Genomic DNA, 17,757 nt, shown 5'->3' on the forward strand with positions numbered 1-17,757 from the left:
GTGCTTGCTTGTGAATGTGCATTAATGTATATTAGTCTGAATCAGTTTGCAGATTAAGTACACTGAACTACATGGTACACCACACATATTCATGTTTGCAAATTAACAACTAAAATTTTCTAGCAAGGATGGCTCTATGTTGACGGAGTATTATATTATTCCAGAACTATGCGTTTTCACAATAATTTTACCTAAGCTCGAAATATATAGGCTCACATTATCTCTACGACTGGCAGGACAGTGTGACAATGTTAAACTCAAAAACACAACTTCATAACTCATTAAACTGGTAGCAATCCTTACAAGTGCCAATAGCCATGCTATTTTGTGTCGTTTTTGGCTTGTGGTTGTGGTAGGTATTAAGCAGGCTAGTAACGCCCATATACCAGTAACTGAAACAAATTTGTTTTATTACTAGTTTGTTAAATAATCTTATTTGGCCAATTGCCAATCACAAGTTATTCTACCACAAAATGATTGAACCGCAAGGACAACAATCTCTAATGAAAACAAACAGGAATCTGGCCCCTCCACTTGCAGATGGGGCAGTGCTCTCAGTTCCAGGCTCCTCAGATACAGTTCAAGCACAGCTTCCCTTCCACCAGCACCTTGACCAACAGTCTGGCTGGGTGCTTTTCTTTTATGATGTCACAGTAGGTTTGATTGACAGGTCAGGAATGGGTGCGGCGCAGGTCTAGGCCTTGTTAATGTATCCTTCCTTGATGAGGAAGTCGTAGATCTTGCGGGTCTTGTTGACGTCGATCTTGATGAGGGCTCGGGCCTGGGCCAGCCGCAGGCCGCCCTGCCTCCTGCTCTCGTTTAGGAGGGCCTGCTTGTACTCCAGGTAGGCCCCGGGGACCAGCCGCACCACCTGACACAGCTGCAACCAGACATGTCACGTTATCCCACACAGCTCAGCCAATCACATGTAAACAAAGGCACCCCACCCCCCCACCCACACCCCACACTGGCCACACCCCTCAGAGAGGGCAGGTGTGCTTCCATAGCAGTGTTTCCTAACCCTGGACCTGGGAACCCCCCTGTACGCTAGTTTTTACGTTATCCAGGCAATCTCTTGATCAGTTAAGGTTATGGAAAACAGAAGATCTGGTAAACGAGTGCGCACACTTTTCAGCACTTTCCCCATTTCAACAGCAGGTCTGTCAATGAATGAATCAAAAAGAATCATTTGTCACAGTGCATTTCATAAAATGAACCCAGCTGTCAATGAAGCTAGTTGTCAGAACTGATCTAATTAAAACATTTTAAAATGAAAATACAATAATCATTCATTGGGATACAAACTGTGTCTGACCTGCGGGATAAAACAATCCCTCATTAGACATTAAAAAGTGTCCAATTCTGAACAATCAGCAACTGATCATACTTTGAATCATTGTAATTAGGGTTTGGATGAAAGCCCAGGATATACAGGGCTGTGAATGGAAGCTGACCAGTCCCTGTACCTCCTTCTCCCTGTCGTTGAGTTTGTCTGTGCCAGGCAAGCCGGTCAGGTTGAGAGGGGGTGCGCTTCTCCGGCCTGATGCTGTGGAATGGGGAATAAAAACCACGCAGTGATTTACACTCAAATGCCACGACACATCTTCACTCATTTTTGCATTTTTGGTGCTTGTACAAATTAAGTGAACAGCTGTTTGTATACAGCACAGCTTAATCAGTGCACAGCACTGTTTAAGGTATAAACAGTTAAGTATACAGAGTGCACAGTAAGTGGAATTTATCTGTTGTTTAAGCCATTGAAAATGATCACTTAACCTGTAAGAAATGGCAGAACAGTCCAAGTTTACAAGAGTGCAGCGATGCATGTTAGAGAGAGAGTCAAAGCAGGGGAGAGGGAGTCAGGGAGGAATCACAGTGAAAAAATGAGTCATAGCAGGGAGAAGAGTCAGATGGAGGGGTGAGTAGGGAGGGGAGTCAGAGACAGAGAGAGAGTCAGTGTGGGGGAGGAGTAGAGAGGGTGTCAGGCAGGAGTCAGAACAGGGAGGGGAGTTAGAGACAGAGGGAGTCAGTTTGGGGGAGGAGTAGAGAGGGTGTCAGACAGGAGTCAGAGCAGGGAGGGGAGTTAGAGACAGAGAGGGAGTCAGTGTGGGGGAGGAGTCAGACAGGGAGTTAGACACAGTGGGGAGAGGAGACAGTGCGGAGCTTACCGGATGTGGGGATGGAAGTGACCACAGGACTGATCCCAGCATCACTATGAGGAGAACAATGCCTTGTGTCACCGTGGTGAAAACACAGTAAAAGTACTCAAATGAAATACTCAGTAAAATGACTCTAGTTTATTTTATCTTAGGGAAAGATATGGTCATGCATCTGAAACTGATCCATATTTAAGCCAGATAAATAATAGTGAGTAGTCACTGCAGACCTGTTGCCCTGTCCCACAGGTGGACTCTGCCATTTCAGAGCAGACAGCCAGAGGCGCAGTAGTTGCGGTCTTGAGGCAATTCGTGAAAATTCATACGTTTTGTTCAGTGATACTCATTTGAGCATCCTAGGGCAATATAAACGTTTTTTCTTCATCGTGGCTAAGTGGTGGGGCTTACACGGCAGCCCGTTTGTACGGTATGGAATTGTGGGTAAGGGGCAGGGCTTACATAGCAGCCTGTTTGTGTAGCCACTGCTGGCAGGCACGGCCATCCTGGATCAGCTGCAGAACGTCACACAGCATGCTCCGCTTCCTGCGTTCATCCTCCCGAACACGCTTCACGCGCTCGTACACCTTAGCACCTGCAACACAGACACACACTCGTACACCTTAGCACCTGCAACACAGACACACACTCGTATACCTTAGCACCTGCAACACAGACACACACTCGTACACCTTAGCACCTACAACACAGAAACAAGCTAGTACACCTTAGCACCTACAACACAGGCACATGCTCATACACCTTAGCACCTGTAACATAGACACACGCTAGAACACCTAGGCAACCTAGGTTTCCGAGGAAAAAGTGGAAACAAAAGCCCATAAAACGCCTAAATCCTGGTTTAATTTTGATGGAGAGACCCAGTGATATTGTGTGTTATTAGCTCTTTTATGGAGATATTTTCTGTAATTAGCTATTTTACAGAGATGTTTTAATTAGCCCTGATTAGTATGATGTGGACTCACTGCAGAAGGACTGGATTCCTGCCCTCCTGTACTCCTGCAGTCTCTGGATCTCCCTCCTCAGTTCAAACTCTACTGCAAGAGAAACAGTCTATTAGAAGCCTCCACAGCCAGGCATGCTGGGAAATGTAGTACACAGCAAAGCAGCCTCCACAAGGCTACATACAGCAGAAAACAGTGAGTGTGTGTGTGCATGCATGCACTACTCACAGGCATGGCTCTCGATGAACTTGTCGTGTTCGATGGGACCCACCACCCTGGCGAAGCGTCTCATTGCCTCGTACAGGTCCTGCACCTGCTTGGGGTATCGCCGCTCTAGCACTGGAGCACAAATTTACAGCCAAAATCAATAGTGCAGTCATCACAGGGACAGCCGCTGTAACACCAGGGCAAAAACACAGACAGAATCGCATGCATGCACAGCTGGAATACTCACTCTGAAACTTCCTCAAGTGGATTAATCCGTGATCCCGGATGATTCTGGAACAGACAGAACAGTCAACTCTCAGTAGCCCCTTTCACACATGGAACCCAGAACATTGCCGGGTTCAATGATCTAGGTTAGACAGTGGCTTTCCCCGTTCACACCTACTGTACTGTAGGTCTCCTGTGCGGAAGAAATTCAGTGTGGGCTCGAGTCTGTTTACACATGACATGACCATTCCAGATAGATTACGCACGGCAGGATGTCTACCCTCTGAAGCAATGCACGGCAAATATTAATGTTAAAATATTAATATTAATGTCAGCTTGTCTTAAAAACAGCCAAATATTTCTCTGAATAAAAAAGCAGACTCCACACACTGTCTACTGCTGCAATGATAAATGTGCCACAAAACGCAACGAGGATATCTGCTGAAGACACTTCACATTTTGTGCCATTAAACACTTTTAGCTAAAGCAGTAGACAGTGTGCGGACTCCACATTATTAAGAGATGTAAATCCTACCAACACAAAAGCAGTAGAGTGTAAGTTGTGGGTGGGGGTGGGGGTGGGGCCCTACCCAGTACTTTATACGTGTACCTAATAGAGTGGTCACTGAGTATATTCTTCTATTCTTATTATACAGTTATACAACAGAAAGTGCACAGTAATTAAAACTCACTTCTTCCTGCGTTGTCTCTCCTTCAATCTGGAGTGGTAAATATCAACAACTGCAATCTTTAGAGCTAGAAAGAAGTAGTCATTAATTTGTAAACCAACACTTCCTGCTTTCACATTAACATATTCATTACCATACAAGCATTAGCAATTCACTCTGTGCTGCATATTTCTAAAATTTGAACTTTACAATGTGTGCTTTTAGTAAAGCCTTTGACAAACAGACTTAGAAATGATCAAGCATAACTATTCAGATGCACTGCAAACTTTGCAGTAAGCCCATATCCCTCTGGGTTTAGGACACCTTTCCCTCACCATGGAGAATATCGGAGTCATCATCCACAAAATCAATGTCTTTCAAATCCCATTCTGCGTAGTTGTCAAATTCCTGGCAGAGGAGGAGAAGAGAGAGAAAGAGAACAGATGAGTGGACCCCGTAAAGACAGGATTAATGTGGTTTATACATCCTGTTCTATGAAAAATAAAAACATCCTGATATCTCACCTCCATGAAGTCTGCTCGGGCAGGCATGTACCCCGCCATGTCTCGGGACAGCAGAGAGTCAAAGGCCGGTCTGGGGGGGTCGTCTGTGGCTGTGGAAGGACGGACACGGAAGCCAGTTAAAAAAAGCATGAGTAAGCAGCACTTATACAGGCACAGCAGCTTTAAAAAGCACTACAGTAAGGACGTAGAGTTTGTCTTTAAGACTGGTGAAAGCAGGTTTGATAGGTTTTGTTACATGGGTTTAACCAAAACTGAACTAACAGATGGACTCTTTCAACCAATGCTTTGAGCTTTGCTTGAAAATAAACTTGTAGCGGAGGAGCAAAATCATCTATTCAGCACAGCAAACACCAGAAATCAGTGTTGCCAAGATACAAAAGCAGTCCTAGTGAAGTATATCACCGACTTTCTAATTTTTCACAAAAAAGTGTTATTTTCTAATATGTTTTCATGATCATTGATTAAATAAAATATTGTTCCATGACCATGTAAACATATAAAGCCAAAATAGCTGCAACTTACATTGTCTGTGGAAATAGTCACCTGAAAAGTGCCAAACTCTCGGTGCTGTGTAGGTATGGGGCATGCCCTGCCAAGGCTTAAATTGGCTGGATGGCATACCTGCCATCCCAATTACAATGTCTGCATGTTCATGGGTTAGCCAGTGTAGACACGCAAAACTTATAAACAGTAAGCTTGAATACTGTTGACTTTTCCTTTGTATGAGAGTTTACATTCTTAAGGCACGCACGTCTGATGAGTGATTCATACCCAAACAATCCACAGCGATTGACCCAAAAAATTCATGTGCAGCTACAGGTAAAGGAGATATTTTATGGTAGTAGATTCCTCCATTTGAAATGCAGCTAATATGGGTGGGATAGCATAGAGGAACAGAGGTAATATGGGAAGAAAGGAAAGGAACTGAATAAAAAGTTTGGGGAAAGCAGCGATGGAAAACGCAAGCGAAGAGCAGGAGAGCGAGCTCTCACGTTTGAAGGGGATGGCCGTGTCGGCCGTGCGAGCCTCCATCTGCCGCAGGCCGAGCAGCGTGGAGGAGAACAGCGGGTTGTTGATGAAGTTCTTCATGTAGTGCCCCTCGCACTCTTCCTTGCTCTTGGTACGCATCTGATAGGCCACGTCCTGCCTGCACAGGAAATAGCGACACTCTTCGAGATTACATTATATCAATACACATGAAGTTTTAAGTGCACAAAATTAATTCTCTTGTAAGGACCATGTTTTATTTTTGGTTTTGTTTTTATTATCTAAATGTATGTCAACATCCCTCTCAATCAGACATAGTTTTTTCCCCCTAAAAAAGCTGAAACATGGTGGATTATGTGTGTCCGGACAGCAAATTTCTTCCTCACGAGTATGGGAGTCTTATTGTACAAAGTTTTTCCAATCAAGGTCAAGCAGGATGCGAAGACTCACCCGTAACTCAAACTGGAGCTGATTTATTGTGCCCCATGTGGCCAACTGGCACCAGCGTTTAATTTCTTTCAGGCAATTTCTACCGTCCTCATGAAACCAACAAAATTCATGAGACACACTATCTACAGCTTTATCTGGAGAGAACGTGCAGAAGTGCATGCAGGTACGTGTGCACTGTGCAGGTATGTGCACAGGTATGCACTGACCAGTTCCCAAAGCCACAGTCCATCACTGCCTCCAGTAATGACATCTCCTCCTGCGCCGTCCAGCCCGGCTCCAGCACAGGGAAATCTGAGGTCTGCAGGAGAAAACATGAATTTCCACTCCAAATTAGGAGGAGAATGAAAAACAGGAGCTAAAACAGAGCTAATACACAAACAATAAACCAATACCAGTGCAAATCACAGTATTTCAGTGTGAGATCAGTGAAAGATCAAACAAATAATCAAATTTAATACATCACCAAGGGTACCCCACAGATTAATATGGATATTAGCCCCTGAATTTATCTAGTTTTACGCAGTAAACCTACTCTAGTCCTGAAGCCTTACCAGTACATTTGTTTCCAGTATTACTCTTACCATAATTTCATATCTGTGATCACTTTGGTGCTTCTTGTACTCAAACCCCCTGGTAAAACACTAAATAATAAAAAGATGCGTTAGCTTCCATATCCATATAGCTTCATACAATACCAACTCATTCAATTACCAACCAATCTCACAGACAGCTGTGTTGAATGTAATCGGTGCTTTCAATAAAATTATGCCTGTGTCTAATGTCTCATTTCAGCAAAAAATAATAATTTCAGATATTTGTCATGCGACACAACACGTTGTAATGTATCGATAATAATCTTAAACACGATATTAACATTTGAGGATGCAAAGCAATAATTTAGCAAGGGTTTTAGAAAGATGATCAAAAATGGAACCGGACTGCCGGAGACAGACCTGTAGACAGAGGAGGAAAGGCGTGGGACCACACTCCGCGCATTTTATATACGGCTCGGTCAGGTAGGACGAGCAGCCCCGGCACGGCGGCTTGTCGTACGGGTCATCTAGGATCATTTAAATGACTTATTAGCTAGTTGGACAGTGCATTCACTACTTCTGAGTTGCTCCGCGTAACCACGTTAGTTACCAACTTAATTAACGTCAACGAAGGATGCAAAACATTGGCTACATCGATTAGACCAATTCAAAACAAAGGACAACAGCTGCTAGCTACCTTGTTCGCTGGAAAATAAATGGTCTTCATCATTCATTTAATTAAGGTTAGTTAGGTCCCGGGAGTTTGGTACTCAGGTTCTCAGAACCAGTACGTAACTAGCTAGCAGAATACAAGTAAAACAATTACACTTGCTAGCTAGCAAACTGGCCAAAATAGGCTATGAAAACTAGCTAGCTAATCACGCAGCCTTCTGTGTTCACCGTCAGAGTGAACGTACTTAGCTGGATGGCTAGGTAGCTGTCTTGCTCTTCACATGTTCGATTCCAATATATGCATGTACTTACATAGCCAACTGTATTATCCAGGTAGTTAGATAGCAGCTACCGGTACCTACATATAGGTTTAACTTCAAAAAGTGACACTTACTTCCAAAAGAGGCTAACCGATCCATGCTCGTTGCTTGATAATCAACCTTATGTTATTCGATTCAGATTTTCAGCGCACAGCCTCCCCTGCCGTCGTACAATCAGGCAAAACTAATCAAACAGCATTATCAGACTCGATTAGCTGAAGAACGACCGGGCAATCGATAGCGCCAAAGAAAATGAGAAAATGCATGTTACAATAAAAATAAACATAGACCATTGTCCGCAACTTGTAGTCACGATTGCACTCCGTCAGGGAAATAGGACATGCGCTGATACCGAACAATCATAAATCTTTTATTAAAATTTACACGGATATTCAGCGTCAAGCAGTATTAGATCAAAATCCATAATATTAACCCACTATTTTTTTTACATTGTAAACTTTCTACCTAATGGTGGCATCTCTTCTGTACACAATGTCACCAAAGCTGAGAAAGACTTAAAAAAAAAAAAAATTAACCCTCTAGCGGCTAGCATCTTAAAATAGTGAGACAAAAATATTACTTTTGTCCTGACTTTTGGTTACATTCTCTATCAAGATACTTTTCTGGATTTGTAGGAGGCTATTATGAAATCACCTAGTTGTGGCAGTCCGGTTCCATTTTTGATCATCTTTCTAAAACCCTTGCTAAATTATTATTTAGATAAAAATTTAGCTACCCAGCCAACAACTTTCATGTGTTAATTTTATCTGTGACTGCCGACCAGAAGTAATACAACTATCATCTGCTGTTTGCCATTATGAGCACACATGCATCAAAAAAAGCCTTGGAATTTCTTCAGGTTTTATTTGGGAAAAATTTAATTAGCAAATTTAAAAATGCAGAAACCCAGGTGAAAATCAGTCATATTGCTTGCTTAATTATGGGGTACAAGCAAAGTCAAATGAATTAGCTCATGAAACAGGAGACAGGCATAGTCATTTTAATCGTCACATTAATATGGATTCAATAATGACACATAAATGCAGTGACAATAATAGACATTTACACCTGAAAAGAGTTACATTACGGTGAAGCCATCCACTAAACCATGGTTAACTAATTTCTTTAACAAATACACAATTTATTTTATAATTGAATAAAGAATCAAACTGATATTACTGGGGGCTGCTGAGTACAGCTCACTCTTGTAGAAGCACCGCTTGCGGCGCATGAGTGAACACCACCGTCTGTGACTGTGGCCAGCAGCCCCACAGAAACGGTGCATAATTATATAGCATTGTTCGTTGCTCAAGTGACTCCTGTTGGCCGTCGCAACTGGTGCCCGTGGCTAGCTCTGTCTGCACACGTGTATGAATGGGTCTCCTCCGCCCCTACTCTGTGCATGTGCGGCTTGCAGCTGGCAGGCGCATGTTTCAGAGGAGAACCGCGAATTGCCTTCACTCTCCTGAGCCAGCAGCAGTAGCCGTATATGAACGTACTTAATACTGAGTTTGCAAATTGAACATTTCAAAGTCGGTTGGGATCGGAGATGCCAAATTTACATATATATTTAAAAAATATGATATTCAAGTTGTTTTATTTAACATGTTAACACACAAGGATAGTTTTAATGGCTTCCTGTGGGACCATGGAGACAATTTCATTATGTATTATTAATAAATATTGTGGAGTTAATTATACTTAGTCTTAATGTTAAATATATTTGTATATATATATTTGTATGTTACATAAGTCACTGTAATATGTGTTATCAGTATATCCAACTTAATATTAATTCAGGCAGGGGGAACCACACAGTCTTTTGCTTTTCTATGGGCCGGGCGGGTCCACATCATCTCTGGTTATGTATTCGGGATTTGCCCTGCCAAATTTTGGAGATGTCAAAAGCGGACAACGCACACCATGGTAGTTCACACTGATCACATTTCCTTATAATAAGGTAATACTGGCTGATAAACTGTCCATAACAGAAATGTATAGAGGAACTTTATAGGAATCCATCTTGATCTCTGGCTATCCAGGCTGGTGGCATGGAGGATCACCTGGGAACAGACTCCTCTATAAAAGCTGGGAACAAGAGAGGCAATATACACACACACATTTATAAATATAACATACACAAATTCACTATTCAATTATCAAGTCTTTTGGATTAAGTTGAGTTAATTTTCACTTTAAATTTAGCCTCGTTTGCCTCAATTTATCCAAATTGTGATCCACTGATTAATTTTTACAACTTGTACCCCACTGTTTCATTCTTAATGTAATATCCGTGTCCTGTAACTTTCATGGACATCATTAACAAACTGATCAATGGCATGAAAAATTATGAGATAATGTTTAAAAATAAAAAACTAAATTAATTATTGCTTCACCAAAAAAATTAGAAAAACAAGATTAGAAAAGTGAATAATCGAAATATTACGTTTCACAGCCAGGAGAGTGTTTCCATGACAACAGGCCACTGACAGAACAGTGTACGGATGCCTCTCCTCGAGCTGCACTGCCTTTGGTATCCCAGAATCCTCCTCTTTCCTTCCCAGCCTGCCACGGGCCCCTTTCCCCCAGGTGTATACCTCACCCTCTGCAGAAAAATGAAGAAGATCAGATCAGCCATCACCAGGGTACCAGGGATTAACACTCCCCAGAAGCTTGTAAACTCCAGTGGTTACCATTTATTGCAGTTTAGTAAGTCTCTATTCATGCAGACACCTTGTGATTTTGGGGGCCGCTGGGCGGCTCCTGTTCTGTCGTGCTGATGGGCCCCGCGGTGACGAGCTCCCCTTCGTAAGGTGGAATGTTAAGGGGCTTAATCACCCCCAGTTCTGACGCACCTGCACTGATGGCCAATGTGAACGCATCCCCACACGCAGCCATGACGATGCCCTGCAGCCCCGGCACTGGGTAGGGCACCCGGCTGGCCCTGCGGGTGCTGCAGCCCAGCTGCCCGTGCTGGTTACTCCCAAAGGTGAAGCACTGGCCCTTCTCTGGAAACACAAAGAAAACCACAAAGGTCCTTTAAACAGGTAAATTGATCAGCCCACCGTTACAACAAGTTCACCAGGTACAGTGCAGCAGTTACAATAAATCAGGGGTTCCCAAACTGGGGCTGGAGAGAATGAAAGCATTGGTTTTTTGACCTGATTAAAAGTCTTTAAATGAATATGGAACAGGCATACATATTCCCGAATGCAGCCACACCCAAGTCTCATTAGCATAGCCGAGTTTTAAGACCAACAGCATTAAAGACAGACAACTACAACCTAAAATGCAAGCACACTGAATTAGGAGCCACAGTCCCCTCTCACCTGTCACTCCAGCAGAGTGGGCGGTTCCAATGTCAATGTAAACAATCTTCTCAACGTTCAGAGGAGCTGACCTGACTGGGCTGAAAGTGGTAACTTCTTCCACCTGATTGGAGGGAGACGGCTCTTCTGTACCATCAATCTTGTCCAGACCTAGTTTATTAAATCTGAACATGCAGAATTACATTCATGATTCATGGATTATTCACTCATAACATCAGATGAGGCGCTTATCGACTGGAAGTCACAGATATGGAAAGTGTCCCAGCATGCATCAATACATAAATGCTGAATGCGTTCTGATTACATTATAGCGTGAGAGTGTTGCCTAACAGAGCGTCTCCAGAGCAGAACGCAGTGAAAAGCTCAAAGCAAAGTACTGTATGTTTGATGTATTAACCATGGGTCGCATTGAGCTGAAGATCAAAGTAATTACTGCAATATGTTAAATCTTTATTTTATTATGGGACCAAGGGATCTCATCTTATTTTACCTCTAGAAAAGATAAGCAATTTCACTATTACAAAGGGAGCAGTTCCTCACCTGTTGCCATGTATTAAAGGGAACAGTTCCTCACCTGTTGCCATGTATTAAAGGGAACAGTTCCTCACCTGTTGCCATGTATTAAAGGGAACAGTTCCTCATGTGTTGCTGTGTACCAAATAATACACTTCCTCACCTGTTGCTGCCACAGGCCAGGATGCTGTGCTGAGTGCTGATGATCATGGAGCAGTCCACCCCACACAGCACGCGCTGGGTCTCAAACTCCGGCGGCACACACACCTGCTGTGGGGAGTTGTGTGAGTCCTGGCTGCCCAGACCCAGACGGCCTGGCACACGAGACACAGGAGAGGGAGAGACACATTAAAAATCGCCAAAAAGCCTGTTTTCATAATGCAACAGTCCCAGAATATGTGAAGCTGCTCCTTTACCATTATCCCCTCTGCCCCAAGCAAACACTTCCCTCTCATTGGTCACGGCCAGAACGTGTGACGCCCCGCAGGACACCTGTACCAGCTCGTATCCCAGCAAAGCCTCCACAATCTTGGGCTGTAGAAACACATACAGAAACATGTGAAGCCTACAGGCCTGACATTCTCTCAGACTGTAAGCAATCTTGTTTCTGTTTGTTAGTAATCTGAACAGCAGGACTGCAGGGAATTTACCTGAGTTACATCATTGCAGTTTCCATGTCCAAGGCAGCCATTGCTTCCACTCCCAAATGTCATTATAATGCCTCTGTCTGTATATTGAAAATAACACAATAAACCAACCCACCAACAAAAGACCATGATGTACACTTATTGTACTGTTCTCTTGCAACACAAAACAGTTTAGTTACAAGATAAATATTAGATTTTAAAGCTTGAAAAGTACACACTGCCAAAGACCGTATAGATAGTCAATAGACCCGAGGAGATGATTTGTTAACGTGAACATTAATTTTTTTTTGCATTCGGATCCATTCTGAATAAATTCATCCTTGCAATAATGTTTACTATGTTAGACACTGGATCATTCCACACATACACACACACACACACACACACACACACACACACACACACACACACACACTCTGGCCTACCTGTCATACAGGTGGTGAAGAGGTCCCCACAGGACACAGATTTGATGGTAACACCTGACTGCCCCTCCAGGAAGCGGGAGATGAACTGTGGCTGCATGTGCTCCACCGTCCCGGGAAGAGAGGGCTCTCCGCACCCCACAGAGGGAGCCTGCCCCATTTCATGAAGGAATTCATACAAATCACAAGTTATTTACAACATCACAACATAATATAGTTTTTTAAGTCATTGATAACAGTGTGCAATTCAGCACGATGGCACCTAAAGCACATGATAACAATAAAAACATTTTTAAAGTTATTCATCATGTTAAAGGCATTAGCCTTCATCAGTGTGTGAACTCTGACCTCCCAGGTGATGAGGCGGCCGGATTTGGTGACGCCCATTCTCTGTGTCCGGCCCAGAGACACCTGCAGCACCTGGGTGTTGAGCATGGGTAGGCGGAGGGGTGCAGAGATGCCACTTCCCCAGGTGTAGACAGAGGACAGGGGGAGAGGATGTCCCATAGTTCCTGTGCCTAAACCCAGCAGCCCATATGTCAGGGGACAGGTGGCATGTAACACAGCAGCACAGCACGGTTAGCATGCAACACAGCAGCACAGTACGGTTAGCATGCAACACAGCAGCACAGTACGGTTAGCATGCAACACAGCAGCACAGCACGGTTAGCATGCAACACAGCAGCACAGCTCGGTTAGCATGCAACACAGAAGCACAGCACGGTTAGCATACAAACAGCAACACAGCTCGGTTAGCACGAAACAAAACAGGACAGCTCATTTAACATGTAACAGCAGCACAGCTCAGTTTGCATGTAACACAGATGCACAGCTTGGTTAGCATGTAACACAGCAGCACAACACTGATGGCATGTAACACAACACAGGGATGAACACAGCTTGGACAGAAAGAGTTCAATCCCTTGCAAATGGTGGACCCCCTATCCCCTGGACCACAGTTCACTCTCTTATCTAAATCCGATGTAGAAACCTAGAACTTGACTTGAAAACATGATGAAAATCTATGCAGTGGGTTATATACTAAAAAAATTCTGGTTAAATACTTTTTTCTCAAGGGTACAACAGCAGTGTCATCATCAAGCCTGCAACTTTTAGGTTAACAGCCCAGTTCCCTAACCATTGTACTACAGCTGCTGCTGTGAGACCAACAAAGTGTGAATAGACTGCAGGATAAGTAAGGGGCAGGATCTCGCTGTAGAGTACCTGTGCTGCTAAAATCATCATGCTGCCAACCTGCCGTTTTTATATAAGGCCATGCCATACAGGATGCCTGCTGAGCCAAAGTATAACAGCAGATATACACTGACCTCTGGACCTACTGCTGGGGACTCGAGCTCCTGGTCTCCCATGAGCACCTGCCTGAACAGAGGACAGCGGCTTCTCGATCCTGGGATCAAACAACAGTTTTTACAATGACAATTATACAAACAATAGACGTTATCTGTGAGGGTATGTACTGTGCTGGTGAGGATACACCTAGCTAGCTATTTAGCCAGACGTGCAATCGACATCCATTACAGCTATCTACAGGCTGAAACACAACCGCTATGAGACCCGCCGTCAGCAGCGGAAGCCGGAGCCTTGGTCGCGCTCGTCACCTGCGCATTTTGACGTTGCCAATGTCGGTGCAGAGGTTGAGGAGAGGCCGAACACAGATGGGCTGAGCCATGATCTCGCTCAGCTGCGGTCGATTGGACGGGTCCAGATTCAGCATGTTTAGAATCAGCTGCCTGAGCTCTGGGCTGTACCGGTCCGAGATCGGAGCAAAAGTACCGCTCATGATCTTCAGTACCAGGGCAGGAAGGTTCTGGAAGGGAAGGAGACAACTCCTAACATTTACTGAAACACTGTTCTGTCCTCTTTTAGCAGCACAAAAACATGTGAAAGAGTTAAGAAGTGAAATATCCACATAAGTACACATGACACACAAGTGCATAACAGAGAATTGTTCATAAAATGCAAGATAAGCCATTCCGTACCGCTGCCTCGAAGGCTCTCTTTAGGCTGGCTAATTCATACAGCACACAGCCCAGAGCCCAGATATCACTCTTCTGGTTATAGGGTTTCCCCTCACACAGCTCAGGGGAGATGTAGCACGGAGTCCCCACTACCTGCAGGTGCATGCGAGAGCCAGTGGAGAGGAAGGTCAAGGTCAGAATGGCCCCATTTTGCAGCAGTTCGACAGTGACAGGCTGCAGTACAAATGCTCTGTCAGCTAGGCACCTGGCACTTACCGTGTAAGCTTTACTCTTGCTGACAAGGATCTTGGAAATGCCAAAGTCCCCAATCTTGACGATCATCTGGTGTTTGTCCAGCAGGATGTTTTGGGTCTTGAGGTCCCGGTGCAGGATGAGCTTGTTATGCACATGGTAGAGCGCCAGGAGGATCTGCACAAAGAAGTGCATGATGGTGTCCTCATCCAGCAGGGAGTTACAGCGCTTCTGGATGTAGTCAGCCAAGGTCCCACCTACATAGGGGAAGACCTCAGACGATCAAACATCCTCACATGGGCCATCTGGCTGATTGAGGTCAAACATCAAAGGCTGACAATATCAGGAAAATCTCCATCTTTAGGTTTCTTGCTATCGGATTCAGGTTATTGTTGAGGTCAGAGGTTGAGTTGGCTTAACTTGTCACCTCTAACTGCAACCTGAAGTGCTCAAGATCCCTACATCATGAAAATAGATAATTGCCCATTTGCTTATCAGCAAAGTACATCCCTGGAAGTTAGGAGTCATCTCACATTAGAGTGCAAAACTTTTCGGGCAGTGAGACAGGTCAGCAATGCAGCTAATTTTTTAACCAAACACACCTATACACAGCATTATTTCTGAAATTACATCAAAACTATCTTTCTAAGCCTGTACACCTCCAAATTCTTTATGAAATTATATAAAAATCACCATTTTAAGCCTGTACACCTCCACATTATTTACAACAATATATTAAAACCATCTTTCAAAGTCTGTACTCCTCCATACAATTTATTCAATTAGCCTATATCAAAGCCATGTTTCTAAGCCAAATAAAGATTGAAAGATTACCTCATTTAAAGCAATGACAATTATACAGCTGAATGTACAGTTTGGAATGGCCTTGATTTCCAGAATCAATGAGATCCCCAAATCAGTACTTCAAAAAATAGCAACCTATAACAGCTGGAACAAATTGAAAAATCAGGCATCAAAATTTCCCAGTTGATCTGGCTGATTTGGCAAGGAATGACTTGTGTGCAGAAGAGATGCACCTCTTACAAGAAATATCTCCAAATCTCACAAAAGACTTTGCACGTGCTCTCTCGTTGCCTATGCCACAATAGCACCAACTTGACGTACCATTACAAAGGCTGTAATGAATGAGAGAGACATGAGAGAGGTCAGCCTGATGAGTACCTGGCGCATACTCCATAGCAATCATGAGTGCCTTGTCCTCCAGGAAGTTCTCATAGTACTCAATGATGTTGGGGTGATTGAGCAGCTTCAGCACCTGGCACTCGTTCTGCGCAGAGAGCCGCTCATCTCGTGTCATCTGCTCAACCGGGATCTCCTTCAGGATCACCAAAGCCCCATCACTGTGTCTGCGACACAGGTGAACAATTCTGCCTCCCACAGACACAGGACAACGGTTAGCTTAGAGCTCATTAAGTACAATTTCTGAAATTAGAAATGTCCTACCTCAGTGATGACAAAAGTTTTACTTTTAATTTCAGATTTTGACTGCTGAGGGAAAAATGTAAATACTTATAAAAAACAATAGTAAAAGGTTCCAATAATAGAACAAGGGGAAAATTCAAGGACTTTTAAAGTAGCATAAATGGCTGTTTAGGAATTAAAGGACCTGATTCAAAGCCTGACACATGAATTATCTCTTAATAGACCACTGAAATAATTACAGAGACATTGTGATTGAAAATCCTCACACTGTATGAAATTTAGCACCTTCTGGCCATACTCCCTGGAAAACAAAATGCTGATGCAAATAAATTAACTGCACACTTGTTCACTGCACAGAATATGAATGCCAATGGAAGCAGGGCGTTTGTAAGAATGCATAAACAAAATAACTTATCACTTGACCTCAATTAGATTGAGTAGAATGTAGGCTATATTATACAGATGTGAAACTAATCTTGGATGGGTAAATCCACTGTCTGGTACAATTTTGGAAAACAAAAGTTCAGTCAACTGCCTGGGTTATGAATTAGGCAATCTGGAGAGAGTGATTTCTGGGTTGTAAAGGGGGAAAATATGAACAGTTCCAGGTTTATGAATATTAGTTATTTGATAAGAACACTGGAAAACAGTTAGGCTGAGTCAGGGTCATTATAATGATGCATTTTCCTCATTGTGCAACAGTATAGCCAAACCAAAATGAATAAGACTATTTAAGCTTCTTCACCCTTAATCTGCAGAGATATCAGCTGGGTCAAAGTAATTTCAAACTGGCATTCAATATAAAACAGAGTTTCCCAAGTTAAATTCTGTCTTTAAAGTAAATCAGCTAAGTACCACAATGCCTGTACTAAGTTACATTAAAACCAAGCTAAGTATCTTGAAGATTAACAAGATGCTTAGCTCCTTCTAGTAAATAACCTAGATGTAGCAAGCTAACGTTAGAAACAAATCCCATTACTGAGTATGTACTGTTTTGCATAACTAACGTTTACTAAATTGGCAGTAGTCCGAAGATCTGGAATGTCGCCGACAGCCCGATGCTGAGTAACAAAGGTAAATCGTCCAGCGAGTGGTTAGTTCGCTGCTGCTGTTAGCTACAGCACAGCGGCAAAGTTTGGTCACTTAATTGCAGGCAGTTGGCTTCTAAATAATAACTCTGTGAAACGTTAGGTAGTTCGCTAAATTACAGGCAAGCTACCTCACTTCAAAGTCCAAAGTAAAACGATGAGATTTTTACCCAAAAGCTCCTCTTCCCACTACTTTTATTTTTTCATATTTTTCCATGTTCCAGGGCTTGTAGAAACACCATAGATACGCATGTGTATGGGAGACACCTTTGGCGTCGCCTCTTCCTTTCTGGTGCCACGTAGTCTGCGTTTCTTGTTGGTTTTGCATACGAGTTCCGGCCACTGCCGGAGGTGTTTAACAATATGGAGATCCGGTTTCA

At 43.4% G+C, this 17,757-nt stretch overlaps 2 protein-coding genes across 2 annotated transcripts; both read right to left on the reverse strand.

The window, feature by feature from the left end:
* Positions 1–4: 4 nt before the first annotated feature.
* tada2a (transcriptional adaptor 2A) lies at positions 5–8,056 on the reverse strand. Its single transcript, XM_035385037.1, has 15 exons — positions 7,779–8,056; positions 7,133–7,239; positions 6,761–6,820; positions 6,386–6,477; positions 5,735–5,889; positions 4,743–4,831; positions 4,554–4,626; positions 4,243–4,306; positions 3,573–3,616; positions 3,347–3,457; positions 3,140–3,211; positions 2,616–2,748; positions 2,169–2,212; positions 1,467–1,546; positions 5–880 (listed from the first exon to the last, which is right to left on the reverse strand). The coding sequence occupies exons 1-15, from the start codon at positions 7,801–7,803 to the stop codon at positions 695–697; spliced, it is 1,335 nt and encodes a 444-aa protein (XP_035240928.1). The 5' UTR covers positions 7,804–8,056; the 3' UTR covers positions 5–694.
* Positions 8,057–9,519: 1,463 nt separating this feature from the next.
* nek8 (NIMA-related kinase 8) lies at positions 9,520–17,696 on the reverse strand. Its single transcript, XM_035385036.1, has 15 exons — positions 17,548–17,696; positions 16,029–16,234; positions 14,871–15,103; positions 14,616–14,747; positions 14,235–14,443; positions 13,944–14,023; positions 12,964–13,133; positions 12,619–12,766; positions 12,197–12,273; positions 11,963–12,080; positions 11,710–11,860; positions 11,034–11,197; positions 10,560–10,712; positions 10,151–10,309; positions 9,520–9,792 (listed from the first exon to the last, which is right to left on the reverse strand). The coding sequence occupies exons 1-15, from the start codon at positions 17,592–17,594 to the stop codon at positions 9,764–9,766; spliced, it is 2,076 nt and encodes a 691-aa protein (XP_035240927.1). The 5' UTR covers positions 17,595–17,696; the 3' UTR covers positions 9,520–9,763.
* Positions 17,697–17,757: the final 61 nt, after the last annotated feature.

The sequence above is a fragment of the Anguilla anguilla genome, chromosome 12 (genome assembly GCF_013347855.1).
Source record: "Anguilla anguilla isolate fAngAng1 chromosome 12, fAngAng1.pri, whole genome shotgun sequence".
In the NCBI taxonomy this organism is placed as follows: Eukaryota; Metazoa; Chordata; class Actinopteri; order Anguilliformes; family Anguillidae; genus Anguilla; species Anguilla anguilla.

What these genes read in the sequence shown, in the direction of transcription:
- tada2a (XM_035385037.1), bottom strand. Translation starts at nt 7,803, where the DNA reads ATGGATCGGTTAGCCTCTTTTGGAA. An exon ending in TGACTCCGATATTCTCCATG is followed by an intron (nt 4,307 to 4,553) that starts GTGAGGGAAAGG and finishes ACTTCTTTCTAG; the next exon opens with CTCTAAAGATTGCAGTTGTT. An exon ending in GTTCATCGAGAGCCATGCCT is followed by an intron (nt 3,212 to 3,346) that starts GTGAGTAGTGCA and finishes TTTCTCTTGCAG; the next exon opens with TAGAGTTTGAACTGAGGAGG.
- nek8 (XM_035385036.1), bottom strand. Translation starts at nt 17,594, where the DNA reads ATGGAAAAATATGAAAAAATAAAAGTAGTGGGAAGAGGAGCTTTTGG. An exon ending in TGCTATGGAGTATGCGCCAG is followed by an intron (nt 15,104 to 16,028) that starts GTACTCATCAGG and finishes TCCCCTATGTAG; the next exon opens with GTGGGACCTTGGCTGACTAC. An exon ending in AGAGAGCCTTCGAGGCAGCG is followed by an intron (nt 14,444 to 14,615) that starts GTACGGAATGGC and finishes CTTCCCTTCCAG; the next exon opens with AACCTTCCTGCCCTGGTACT.